The sequence below is a fragment of the Amborella trichopoda genome, chromosome 9 (assembly GCF_054954075.1).
Source record: "Amborella trichopoda isolate Santa Cruz 75 chromosome 9, AtrichopodaSantaCruz75HAP2 v2.0, whole genome shotgun sequence".
In the NCBI taxonomy this organism is placed as follows: domain Eukaryota; kingdom Viridiplantae; phylum Streptophyta; class Magnoliopsida; order Amborellales; family Amborellaceae; genus Amborella; species Amborella trichopoda.
Genome location: NC_142344.1, coordinates 25,384,380 through 25,398,962, shown reverse-complemented (window position 1 = coordinate 25,398,962; position 14,583 = coordinate 25,384,380). Strand labels below are relative to the sequence as shown.

At 38.3% G+C, this 14,583-nt stretch overlaps 2 protein-coding genes across 2 annotated transcripts; both read left to right on the top strand.

The window, feature by feature from the left end:
* Positions 1-699: 699 nt before the first annotated feature.
* LOC18436504 (Leucine-rich repeat protein kinase family protein) lies at positions 700-4,880 on the top strand. Its single transcript, XM_006846522.2, has 3 exons — positions 700-1,259; positions 1,356-2,050; positions 4,525-4,880. Exons 1-3 carry the CDS (start codon positions 700-702, stop codon positions 4,878-4,880), a joined length of 1,611 nt encoding a protein of 536 aa, XP_006846585.2.
* Positions 4,881-10,883: 6,003 nt separating this feature from the next.
* On the top strand, positions 10,884-12,703 carry LOC18436503 (Lung seven transmembrane receptor family protein). The gene has a single exon (XM_006846521.4). It carries the CDS (start codon positions 11,037-11,039, stop codon positions 12,366-12,368), a length of 1,332 nt encoding a protein of 443 aa, XP_006846584.1. The 5' UTR covers positions 10,884-11,036; the 3' UTR covers positions 12,369-12,703.
* The last annotated feature ends 1,880 nt before the right edge of the window (positions 12,704-14,583 follow it).

The window sequence follows — 14,583 nt, the reverse complement described above, 5'->3', positions numbered from 1 at the left end:
ATTACAAAAAAATCTATCATGGATAACAAAAAAAAAAAAAAAAAAAATTCCATACGGGACTCGCCGATTCACTGTTCGGACTCGCCTATTCCGTACAGTGAATCGGCGATTCACTGTATAGAATCGTCCGGTTCTCTCTAGAACCGGACGATTTTCGATTTTTTAGGCGATCCGGTCCCCTTTTCACGATTTTCGAGTCGAACCGGGAGAGTCCGGTTCGACTCGACGTTTTTTAAAACACTGGCCCCATCAAACCACTTCCATATTTATTGGACATGTCACGAAAATTACCCATATATTTTATTGCATTGACAAGAGTGTCCAAGATCAAGCGGTTGATAGGGTAGAGAAATTAACTTCTCTTTTTCGGTTTTCAACGGGGGATTTATTTTTACTTAAATACCCATAGTTTTGACGAGGAACGCTGGAAGTGTTTCTTACAATTTGGAGGTTCATTTTCGATATTTAGGTAACGTTTGGAGCATTTGTTTTTCTTTCGAACACTCAGAAAGCACACCCTTTCAAATCTGCCATTTCGATGCAGTTAATCCATGTTTTGGCTCCAACCCCCTTCTCCCCCTCCTTCTCTCTCTGAACAGGAGGAATCCATTACAATCTCTGCCTCTGTCCAGGAGGAATCCATTACAATCTCTCTCTCTGACCAGGAGGAAGCCATTACAATTTCTCTCCCTCTCTTCCATGGAGCAGAACACTCTAACTCGACTTCTTCTTCTCCTCATTTTACCAGCAATTCTATCCACGACATCGCAATCCTCTCTCTTGGACGACTTATCAAGAGAACCACCCCCTGGCTTCAACCAAACAATCGCCCGTGACTGCGAAAACGATCCCACAACCCGTTACTGCAATGCCTCAGACACCAAATTGGTTGCAATCTACCAATCCAAAGTCACGGCTCGATACCTCTGCAATGCCTCCATGAATGAGAACTGTGATTTCGCATTCACTAAAATCAGCCTTCAGGGTAGTCCGAACGACACGCGCCTCTTCCTCTCGCTCTTCTCTTTCTGGAAGTACTGTCGTCTCTCTATCCGCCTCATCACCCTCTCGAACAATGGCCTCAGGGGCTCTTTCCCTATCGAGATCTTACAGTGTACACAGATAGAATCGTTGGACCTGAGCTATAACGACCTTGTTGGGTACCTTCCCCTCGACAACCTCTCTGCGCTCACCAATCTCACTCATATCGACCTGTCGTACAACCATTTTTCCGGCCAGATTCCGGGGTTCTTAAGAAGGTAATATATTGGTAATTCATTGTTTAGGGGCAAGCATGTTAACACCTCCATGGGTGTTATGAATAGTAATTCCATTCTTTGTTCCTGAATTTTCAGGTTCAACTCCTCGGGCTTTACCTTTTCGGGCCTGACGGAAGTTTCTCCTGCAGATCGTCCAGTTCCGGTGTTGTCTGTGATCACACTTTTGACACTCCTCGCAATTTTGGTTTCAAGCGTCGGATGTCTGTGGTGGATCTGCCCTCGACAACCTGATTTTCCTCCGACGGCTCTCCAAGCTCGTGTGCAGTACATGTTCACGCCAGGCATGCTCAAGGCGGCGACTAACAATTTCTCTGAGACAAATTCAGTGGGCAATGTTGGGAGGTACGAAGTGTACAAAGGGATGCTTAAAGATGGCCGAGAAGTGGCGGTCGAAGTTTGCAGAGAAACTGTAACCTCCGAGGCTCGCAGGGCATTTGTGCATGAATGCAGGATACTGGTACAAGTGAGACACAGAAACCTGGTGCAGGTGGTGGGTTGGTGTGATAGGAAGGGGGTGAGGGCGGTTGTTAAGGCATGGGTGGGCAATGTGACAATGGAGAAGTGGCTCTCACAAAGGAGCCACGATGGAGCACCATCGTGGCACCAGAGGCTGAAGGTGGCGGTGGGAGTGGCTAATGCTATGGGTTACATAGAAGAGGAGTGGCCTAGGGTGGCCTACGACCTAAGGTCAAGTAGCTTGATTGTTGGTCCACATCGGGAGCCTTTCATTTTTAAACTTGGAGTTGGCGAGCATATCAGTGCCTCAAAAAGTGAGTTCTAAGCTTTTTTTTTCCGCTGTGTAAAATGAAGGCCTTAAGCCGGTGCTGGCCCCGCCTATGCAGCTAACTTTTGGCTTTTTATGCACAAAGTGACCGTTTTCAGGACTTGAATCCCTGTTCTTGCCCTGATTATCCGAACTTTTTTACCATCACACCAAGTAAATCATGAAAAACTAGGGTAAAAATGCAGCCTAAAGGCTGGGCCGTGCTAGGGCTGACCTCAGCTCTCTTTTTCTTTTAATTTCTTTTTATATTTTGGTTTTCTATTCTATCCAACTTGGCCTTGATGGGGCAAGGTCGGCCAAGGCTTATTTGGCCCGGTCCAGGTTAGGCTGGGCTTTGGCCAGCCTTATGGCCTCATATCCTTAAGGCTGACCTAATCTTTCTTTTTTTATTTTTTTTCTTTTGGTTTTCTATTCTATCTAACTTGGCTTTGATGGGGCAAGGTCTGGGCGAGGGCCTATTTGGCCCGGTCCAGGCTATGCTGAGCCTTATGGCCAGGCCCAGTATCATCCCTAAGATTGGGTATCGTTATTGTTGAGAATAAGAGTGGATTAGTGACAGATAAGCATACCATGTATGGACCCCATCACGAATGAACTTCCATCCACCGTGTGTCCTTAAGGACGGACCGTGGAGATGAGTTGCAGTTTGTTCTTGGATAAAGAGGGATGGACTTTTGAGTGGAAGAATGGCTCCTCTCCACTATCTATTGTTGAGTAGGACGGTGGATGGGCCCTTCATGGTGATGGTACATTGTACACATATGCTTGATGGACAGAATTCAAATAATTTTCCAGAAATATTTTTTAAAAGTATTAGCGCAAATATAAATGAGGAAATACTTTAAAAACATTTGTTTTGGTTTATTATTTCTTCTCTTTCAAAATAATTTTTTTTTATTTTTTGAGTCCATTAAGTATCTAGAGAAAAATAAAAAGGATTATATACAATGAGGTTATTTACCTTTAATATAACAAGTTCATAATTATTAATTACCATATGATGTGAAATCTGATAACTTAGATGTATCACAAAGTTCGAGAAATTTTAATTTCGAGATTGAGCTCAGCCAATGGAATAAATGCAGCTACAATTTTGTATCCAACGGTCAAGATTACTTATGCTGCTTTATACCAAAAGTAAATGGTCTCATCGTATATTTTTCTAAATAAAAAACATAAATTAAGGAAAATTTTGCTATGGGAGACTATTTTTGAGTAAGTGTCATTAAAATGGTCTAACTGCCTGAGAAAACCACTAACTTTAACAAAATACCCAGTATGCCATGCTCAAGGTTTGTAATTTGGGTAATAAGTGTCCCCCACTTGTTATAAATTACAAACCTTGAAAAAGATATTTTATTAAAAACACATCGAGTTAATAACCCAGAAAAAGCAAGGCAATTTTGTCCTCTAACTTGGGTTACTTAAGTCAAGCCAAATATGCTTGTTTCGAGTTCCAAACTTATTAATGAAAACCATGTTTTATGTTTGGATTCTAGACCTATGGATTAGGCCACTTAAGAGAGGTAAAATTATCAAGATACCTTTAGTTACCTTGTATTCCGGCCCCTACCTCTTTTTTAAGTAGATTAGGAGTTACATTTCTGAAAGTGTCAATGAGGTAGTGGTAGGAATGGAAACCACAATATGATGACTAAGTGTGGGGATGCTATCACCCAAATCCTATTCCCTTTCCTAAATCCAAAACATTAATTTATTGATAAATTAGTCAATTTGGCCACTATTTGAGGTAGTTTGACCATTTTAATAAGGGGCTAGTGGCATCTTTACTGCCAATAGCCCCCGAAATGCCGGGCCCTACCGTTTTCTACTCCGTCCCGGTTCGGTTGAGTTCTCCACCATCTGTTACAAGTAGTTAAGATGCAAAGCATTGCCTGTTTGCCGCCATGTTGTTCACTGGCCTTCTACTTTGCAATCAGTGTACAAAGGCATGACTTGGGGATGGGACTCGGAGCCTGCCCGAGCCGAGTAATTTGGGCCGAGGCTGAGTTACTCAGCTCGAGTCGGGCTGGGTCTTTGGCAAACCAAAAAGTGTTTTTTAAGTAAAATTAAATAAAACACATTTAAATGAGATAAAAAAAAATAGTGAAAAAAAGGATTTTGAAAATACAAATTTGTGACAGGGTGTATTTTTTAAATAATCCAAAGAGAAAAAAAAATGTAAAAATAAGTATTCATAACCAAAACACTTTCCAATCTTTACTAAAATGATAGAAAGTATAAAAAAGCATATTACAAATAAATTTATGGTTCTTAGGATTTTTTATAATTTTTTGATTTTTTTTTTTAAGATCCTTGAGTTGACCATTTAACTCAGAGATACTCGAGCTTGCCAAGGTGGCTAGCTCGACTCGAATGAGTTTGAGTTAGCTTGCATAATCAAACACTAATGCGATTGCATTGTGCACTTTGGTACTAAGTAAATGTTCTAATTTGTAGAGGTTTACAAATACGGTGCATTGGTCTTGGAGCTGATAACCAACAAACGAGCGCGAGAAGGATTTGGAAGAGGAGAGGCAGAGTTTGTGGAGTGGGTGAGGATGCCCTACCCAAGTCAAGTGAGAAAGGTCATGGATGAGGGGATTAAGAAGACCGGAACCACATGTGAGCAAGTGGGTCAAGTAGTGGGCATAGCCTTGATGTGCACTGACCCATCACCAGACAGGCGACCCGGGCTTGCTCAAATGGTGGGTATGATTACTGGGATTTATGAGTCACCTCCTCCTGTTTGGGCGCAACACGACCCTAGCTCTACCAATCACGGAAGAGCATCCAAGGGAGTGTCGATGCAATAACTAAATGATAGAGGTGAGTAGCAGTTGACGTCAAGCAACACTACATCTCAAATTCAATTCTTGCTACTAAACTACTAAAAAAAAAAAAAATGAAAAGAGGTGAGCAGGAGAAGTTTAGACTGTCATTTATGCTTAAAAAGTACTATGCTTGTTATGAATTTAACCATTGTTTTTTGTTTCTTTTGTGACGTATGTTCCTTGAACATGTGAGGAACTTGGTTTTGTAAGGAAATTACTTTTCTTTGTGGCTTATATTAAAATGTGAGGCTTCTCTTATGGGGTGAATGTTTAGTTGGTTTTAACGATCCCATCTCATTGATCTTTTTGAGAATGGTGGTGTCACGTTTTGTGAGATAGCATGTATTGCAAGAATCATGCAATTATGCTGCCCGGGACGCATCCAATCACACTTCAGATATGTAACTTTGTATCTACCATTTTGTTTGCGCTTCTTTGAGGGAATTTTACCAAATTATTGTACTTATTTATGAGAGGACAAATGCCCAAACCTTGAATGGAAGGGAGACCTGCATAGTTGCCATCACTCACATATAAAATACATGTAATTATTATTTTGAGCTCATCTATTCAGTTTTTTAGTCTAAATGGATGCCCTGAATGATTTTGGTCAAAATGTCACACCCAATACTTTTTTTTTATTTATGTTATATAAATCATGTTGACATGAAACTTGAGGCGTGACCACTCCTTGCAAGGAGCACCTAATATATATAAAAAATATTCGGAATGAAATGATAAAATCGCCTCTAAAATTTTTTAGGGTATTTTTGTCAATTTTTAATCGATAATATTTTTCTATATCTTTATTAGATGCACCCCTATAGGCAACCCTCGAATGATTATGAAGCTAGGCCTTGAAGTTAAAACAAAGAAGCTATGCAAAGGTGTTTCAAGTAGATGCAGCTCTAAAGATTACATATACATGGGCTTGTTACATATGCATTTCCAACCAAAATTACAACAAAACACCAATGTAATGAGACTTAATACTAACACAAAAGTAACGGAGATGAGGGCCAATCAATGCCCCAACTCAATTTTCCATTCAAAAGTACAACAAATACTGCATTACAGAGACGGCATTGTGTAAGATAACATGCATTTATACGTAATTCGAGCATGTGTTATAAAAACCAGCGCACAAGACTTACTGCGTAATATAACATGCATTTGTATAAAATTCATTTTTTTTTAGGTAATTTAGTGAGGGAGTCAGGCCCTACTTTTTTTTTTATTCAGATTGATTAGGGAGTTAGCTTTTTTTTTTTGAGTGAATTCTCTTCAAGCGTGGCTTATGACCGTTGGCTACTGGGACCGGATCAACATATCGACGGTCTGGATCATAGGATCGGCCAGAACAACTGCATTTGACCTTAAAAAATTTCAAAAATCCCTAAAAATATTGCTCGTTGAGCTTTCTAAAAGGAAATAGGGGTAGTGCATTATGTACTTACGTTATTTTGCAATAATACATGAAAATTGAGATATTGTTTTTTGTCTAAGTGTGTATTGAAATTAATGTTGATACTAATTTTGATACAATACTCCTTATGTGATTTTTAATAAAGAAACAAGGGAGAAAGTAATTTTTATGATTTTTGATAGCACATACTAATTGCCATTTTTGTGTAGGATTTTTCTCTCACATACACACATTGGATCTCTCTCTCTCATGTATAATAAATAAAGCATACTCGACCTCTATCTTCTCTCTCTCAAGTACACGCACACATCCAAATATACAAATATATGGGACCTCTCTCTCTCATACACACATACAAATGTATTCGGTATCTCTCTCTTTCTTCCTCTATCTCTCACTCACCCACTACATATTGGACATTTGTCTTTCGCACAAACATATTGGACCACTTGTTCACTCATGTAGCATCCATTGGGTTGAGGACTAATTTATTTTCCTCATTTAAATAAAAAATATTTGGATCTATTTCCCCAACTTGTTCCACTACAATATGCTATAAAATTTTATTATTTTCATACGTTCTATAGGTGGACGGCGTAGTTTTGTCTTTGAAACAATAATAGGAGGAACGTTAGGTTAAGTCATAGTGTTTTTCTAGACATTGGGTTTCATGAAACTAAAAGTTTTTTGAGTAATGATTTTGTGCCATGGTTGTATAATAATATGATGCTATAACATTAAAAAACAATTTTATGGCCATTTGTTTTATCCAAAATTTGAAATATACATACTTTTCATTCTAATGAACAATCACAAAAAAAAAAAATTTGAAAACACAATTTAGAAAATATTTTTTTAGCCGAATTAACATAAGCCATTCATTTTAGTGAGATGCTTAGATCTAAGCCTTAGAATGATTTTTTCGTTTTCAAATTTTTTGGATGGCTTTATTATCATTAGATGAACAATGTTAAAAAAGAAAAAATTGACTTTGAGTTTATAAAGGCTAAGATCTTGAAATTCACAAAATGAATGGTCTAGATTCGGTTTTGGATGGAACTCATTTTGACCATATCTAGGGTTCAAATTGAATTTTTTTTTTTTTTTTTGAGGATTGATTATTGAGATGAAGAGAGCGTGTAGGCAAAATTGGGGTCATACAAATACCACAAACATGGTTTTCTAGAAAGTGTCATTGTATTAGATCATTGCTCAAGTTTCATAGAACATGTGGGTATAACTGGGAAAAAAAAATAATAATTAAACATATGGGTTTCTTGTGCCCCAAGCCCTTACCAAGCTTGGGCTCTCAACATACCTAGAGAGAGAGTACCGGAAAGGTTCTCAGTTCATCATTTAGTCCCACATCGAAGATGGAGGATAAGGGGAACAAAAAACTGGAAAGGTCATCAGTTCTCCCGCATCGAAGATGAAGGACAAGGGGAACCAAAAACATTAAACAGAAGTCTCATCAAATGGGGAGGAGAAGGGCACCCCTCTGTGTGGCAATAGGGAACTACAGATCCAATATTCATTGGAAACCGCAGATCGGATATTCATTGGAAATGTAGATCCAACGATTCCAATCCAACCCAGCATCTTTTAACTGCATAGGGACTCCAAGGTAGGATCAGGGGATTCTAATACAACTTGCATTTTTTGAAACGGTTAGATCCAGGGATTCAGCTGCAGCCTAGCATTTTGTAAACACTTTCAAAGAAGAATTTGTCCAATTCGTCCATTCCAATCGGCAAAAATCCATCCAATTCATCAAATGTTCGAAGTGACAAATTACAATTCCGAACCTCATTTTGGTATCACCCATCCAATCCGGTTTTCAAAACACTCCTATGAAGTTAACGACCAGACCTATGAGACTCCGTCCAAGTCTGAAGCACAATTGCATCTCACGAGAAATTCGAAGAAAAGCAAAGTATTTTACATATCAAGGATTACGACATTTCAAAACGAATGAGCCGAGAAACAGCGGCATAACCCGGTGAAGCTTTATAGAATTAACAGAGGAAAAAGTTCAGAGGAAAAATTACCAAAAAAAAAAAAAAAAAAACCGAAGACAGACACTTTGTATGCAATTTATATCCAATCCCACGTTATTTTTTTTCACTTATTTTCTCCTAAATACACTTTTTATACAAATACCTCCTAACAAAAAAAACCTAAATTACCCTCCCTTACTCTTACCTTATCCATGCCTCTTTCCTCTATCCCACCAAAATAGGCCAAAATAGGGACTCCGACCTTGTGTAAGTGTGGTCTGGATCCATGCCTCTTTCCTCTATCCCACCAAAATGGGGGCTCCTACATTGTGTAAGTACGGTTTGGCAGTAAGACTCCAGCACTGTGTAAAGTGCGGTCATCGATCCCACTAAAATTCGGGCTATGACACTGTGTAAGTGTGGTTGGGCAGTAGGGCTAGGCTCTGTCAATAGGGCTCTGGCACTTCGTTAGGGTGGTTCGGCCCTACTCAGCACTATGTAAAGTGCGGACATCTATCCTACCAAAATAGGAGCTCTAACACTGTGTAAGTGTGGTTGGGCAGTAGGGCTCCGGCACTGTGTAGTGCAGTCCGGCAATAGGGCTCTAGCAATAGGGCTTTGGTAAGGGGCGGTTCGGCTCTACGCAATTTCGTTCCAGTTGTCTTAGGGGGTCCGACCGACAATGTGATGGCGCACTGGGTCCAAAAGTCAATGTCAAAATTGGCCAAAATGATTTTTGTGTACAGAAAAGGTATTTTCGTCTAAAAAAATGAATTTTTTCCCTAGGGGTATTTGTATAAAAAGTTTGTTTGAAAAAAAAAAGTGAGAAAAAATTAGGTTGGGTAAGTTGCATAGAAAGTTGTGGTCTTAAGGAGTTTTTTGTAATTTTTTGAAGTTTATATATAGGTTCCAACCTTGTACTGTACGAACTAAAGTGGAAATCTTTAAATCAGTCATCTCAACCTCGACATTCATAGACATGAAAACTAAGGGATTTCTAATCTTAAAAATCTTCCAACATATTATTTGAATTGTCTATATTTTAAAATTTTAAGTGTTTATAGATCTGCTTGATCATTACCATTTCTAAAACTTTAAATTTTATAATTGAGGGCAACCATATACTTTCATATCATCACAAGGCTTTGCGGCATGAAAATTACATTTTCGGAAGTTTTGAAGATTACAACCTTATACAAATCTCACCCAAAAAAACTAGTGCAAACGGGTGAAGCTTTTGGAAGGGCAAAGGTCATTATAACATACGTGGGTCACAACTCACCATCTCAAATTTTACCGGAATTTCCTTGTTGAAGTGACCGACGGTTCTAAATTTCTAAATACATAAAGCATTATATTTCATAAAATTGTTTCATACTGACCGCATGCCGTCGAAAAAGTGTAACACGTCCATTCTAAAGATAGATGCAAGTGTTCCTTCCAAAAAAAAAACAAGAGGAACTGACGTTCCCAAAATTTTCTTACTAAAATTATTGTTTTTAATTTTTGAAATTATTTATTTATTTATATTCATGATCTCGATGTTAGAGATTACATACTTTTTTACAAAAAGGCAAAGTTTTAATAAGGTTACAACCTTAAAATGTAGAATAACATATGCACCTTAAAAATCTCTCGGAAATGTTGTTTTAATGTTGAAAAAAGCCTCTCATCTCATCATCGAGATGTATGAATATGAAAAAAAAAAAGTTTTTGAGTCCCGAAAATAGTGCATCTTGCGACACATTATCTAGACCTTCCATTTTCAAGATTTTCTTATATTTATAGATTTACTTGATTTTAACTATTTTTGGATTTTAAAAATTTTTAATTAGATATGAAAATAGATTTTAAGATAATACTAAAAATTTTTACAACAAAATTATATATTATGATAAAATTTTATTGTTTAAGGTTGCAACCTTATAGAAACCGCACCCTTTTAAAAAATAAATCTTAAAATCCATTTCAAAAATAGAATTGGATTGTTTAAGGTTGCAACCTTATAAAAACCTCACCTTTTTAAAAAATAAAGGGAAAATTTTATATAGAATCTTAATTTCTCATATTATTTTATGGTAGACCTTCATTCTGTTTTTCTTTCAAGCGGTTTAAAAAAGCCCTTAAAGAATTCACCACACTCCCTCATCTCTTACCTCCCACTTTTATTGACTTTTGACCATAAAAATTACCTTAATAAATTTTTTTATACAATTTTAACTTAAATTTTTTTGTGACCCTCATTTTCTCTTTTGGGGTTAATTTTTACAATTAAAAGTCAATAAAAGATTTATATAAGAGATGAGAGAGTATGATGAAATATTTAGAAGTATTTTTATATCTCTTGAAAGATAAACGGAAGAAGTGTCTATCATGAAATAATACGAAAGATAAACGAAAGAAAGGTCTATCGTTAAATAATACGAAGAATTAACGTTTTATATGAAATTTTTTCAAAAATAAATCTTAAAATCCATTTCAAAAATTGATTTCCAGGCCAAATAGAAACCGGATCCATTATCTTAGAAATACTCGAGTCAATAAGTTTGCTCAAAACCAGAGGAATTTTGTTGAGAGAAGAAGGCACTCTTCCTTCGTCGGAGGCAGACGCCCGATCCCCCTGTTTCTAGAGAGAGAGGGAAGATCTCCTGTGTCTCGAGAGAGAGAGAGAGGCAGACGCCTTTTCCACAGTGTCTAAATAGAGGAGAGAGAGCAATGGCGATCCCACCAAAAACCCCGTTCTCTCACCTCCTTCCCTTCATCCTCTCCCTCTCCCTCTCCCTACTTCTTTCCCTCTCTCTAACATCGGCTGAGATCCACTTCTCTGAGATCCGTTCCGACTCCCGATCCATAATCCCCTTCGACGAGTTTGGCTTCACTCACACCGGCCGCCTGGAGCTCAATGTCTCCCACATTTCTCTCTCTAAACCCCTTCAAGACCTTGATTCATCTAAGCTAGGTTTCTTTCTGAGCACTCGCGATTCATGGCTCCATGTCCTAAACCAGATCCAAGACCTGGAGATCTCATGCGCTCTTCAATCCCATTTGGTTAGCGTCGTTTACTCTTTCTCCAACCTCAACTCTAATTCCTCGTTTTCCACTCTCTTTTCTCAATCTGATGCCAATCAATTCACACTGGTGTTCGCGAATTGTATCCCGGGCCTGGGAATTTCCATGGATGTGCGCTCTGCTATGTATAATGTCGATCCCAAGACTGGTGCCCGCAATTATCTGTCAGCTGGAGAAACCCCCCTTCCTCGCATTTTTTTCTTCCTCTTCCTCGCTTATTTTGGTTTATCTGGCCTTTGGATCCATGTCTTGCTCAAGAAGAGGCTCACTGTTTATCGAATCCATGTATTCATGCTCGCTGTCTTGATTTTGAAGGCCCTAAACCTAGTTTGTGAGGCTGAGGATAAATCATATATCAAGAGAACTGGAAGCGCTCATGGCTGGGATGTTCTCTTCTACATCTTCAGTTTTCTTAAGGGGATTACTTTGTTTACCCTAATTGTTCTTATTGGGACTGGCTGGTCTTTTATCAAGCCCTATCTCCAAGACAAGGAGAAGAAAGTGCTCATGATTGTGATCCCTCTCCAAGTTGTGGCCAACATTGCGCAGGTTGTGATTGATGAGAGTGGACCTTATGCTCAAAACTGGAAACAGATTTTCCTCTTGGTCGATGTTGTTTGTTGTTGCGCTGTGCTTTTCCCCATTGTTTGGTCCATAAAAAACTTGCGAGAAGCTGCACGAACTGATGGAAAGGCTGCTGTTAACCTAATGAAGCTCACTTTGTTCCGGCAATATTACATTGTGGTCATATGCTACATTTACTTTACAAGGGTCGTTGTTTATGCGCTTGTCACCATTACTTCTTATCGATATCTTTGGACCAGTGTGGTGGCTGGGGAGCTTGCCACTCTTGGGTTCTATGTGTTCACTGGGTATAAGTTCAGGCCTGAGGTGCATAACCCGTACCTTGTGATTGATGATGATGAAGAGGAGGCGGCAGCTGAGGCATTGAAACTCGAAGATGAGTTCGAGTTGTGATTTCTGATTCTCTTTTGTTCTTCGGTTTTGAACATTAAACAGAGGAATGCTTTGGGGGCGTATATACAACTCGGGATGGAAAATTGATCCATGCAGTGATGGAATTATAGAAGAATTAAGGTAGCACAATGTATTTCAGAAAGGATCGTTGAATTTGGAACCAGGATACACTCTCTGTGTGCATGTGTAATTTCTGTTTTTCGGTCTCCCTTTATGATTGGTTTTTAGTCTGGTAGGATTTTCAGATTTTTTGATGCTTCTTGTTGGGTTACTGGAACTCTGATACTACTTCTTGTTTTTGAATCATATGCATGAAAAATATATACATTTTGAAATTTATTTCTTCTGGTGATGAAAATTTGGTTAGTGTTATAATATGTTCCGTTTTATCTTGATACTTCTCTTGCAAATTGACTATGGTGATCATGATTTTGCTTTCATGGGTTATAAGATATATGTAATCGATACTTGAGAAATTCATGTGGCCCCTGATTTTATCGTCATTTGTTAGTGAATGACTTGTATGCCTGACTTGATTGCTCTCAGTTGCAAGAACGATGATATAGGGCGTTTTTTGAAGAGATAAAGGTTAGGGAGGGAAGAGAGGTGGTATTTGGGATAATGAATTATCAGTCCGTTACGTCGTTCAGATTACATGGATTATTTTTCTTTGGTTCTCGCTGAGTATATGGTAATTGGACTGTTCAAAAGGGGAGGGCTCACTCTAAGAAAAACCCTGTCTGATATACAGTAGTGTGTTACTATTGATAATTCGAGTGTTGCTAATGAATAAATTATGCGTACAAAAGGAAACATTAATTACAATGCATGCATATGTTGAAATGCTCATACAGGCATGTTGACTTACTCATAATAGAGAAATGGGAGTACAAGCTTGCTCTTGCTGAATTCAGGGACATAGTTTACATAGGCATTGATTTCTTGTTTTCTTCTTGTCTTTGTAATGTCATCTCTGTGCTTGGTATACTATAGGGCTTTTTATGAAGAGATAAAGGTTAGGAAGGGAAGAGAGGTGCATTTGGCATAATGAATTATCATTTTCCGTTACTTCTTGTGGACTACATGTATTATTATTTTTTGGTTCTTGCTGAGTATATGGTAACTGGACAGTTCGAAAGGGGAGGGCTCACTCTAAGAAAAACCCTGTCTAATATGCAGTAGTGTGCTACTGTTGATAATTAGAGTGTTGCTAATGAATAAATTATGCTTATCAAAAGGAAAAATTAATTACAATGCATGCATATGTTGAAATGCTCATACAGGCATGTTGACTTACTCATAATAAAGAATGGAAGTACAAGCTTGCTCTTGCTGAATTCAGGAAAATAGCTTACATAGGCATTGATTTCTTGTTTTCTTCTTGTCTATGTATTGTCGTCTGTGTGCTTGGTATACTAGAATGATATGTCACTGCCCTTAGATCACAACTCTTATCCCAATGTCTTTGCATCAATATCTGTTGAATATATCTCTGGAATGTGGATACATTTGGGAAATGGAAGTAAACAGCCTAAACCTTGGTGGCTGTCATAATGTGTTCAATATCATAGATCTATTTGCCTGAATCCTCTCAAATTGCGCATAAAAAGTGCACATATTTAAGAACCTGATGTTTAGGCAGCCACCAGAAGTTCATTTGCAAGATACTGTAGCCTTGGCTGGGTGGAATTCTAGTACCTCACCCAGGTAGCCACTTTTATAACATTGAGCACTAGCCAACAGCTTTCAAACAAACGAGATTGCTTGTGTCTATGCCTTTTAGTAACTGTGACCCTGAGCCTATCAGACATGCTTGGCATGAAGGGAGTTATTTGCATCTCTTGGGAACTGGAAATCCGGGCCCCCATAACTAGGGTAATGATGAAACATGAGGAAGTCCTGCATATGAAGTGGACAGTAAGCATCTTTGACTTTAGGAAATGTTCTTCATTTATGCATGCATTTCAGGGACATGATCTTCTACAGCAGTTGCTCTCCATCATAAACTGATTAATTGTTGATTTAGGGGGAGGAATAATTTGTGACATGTGATCATGAGAGGAGATATATTTGACTGATGAGGGAAATTTTGCGTTGGGCTAGCATGGTCTACATTGCAACATTTGCTTATGGGGTTCTAGAATCGTCAAAACTGTGAATCCATGTAATGCAAAGGAAAAGTGTTTTTGAATGTTTTGAAGACAAACTACCCTGT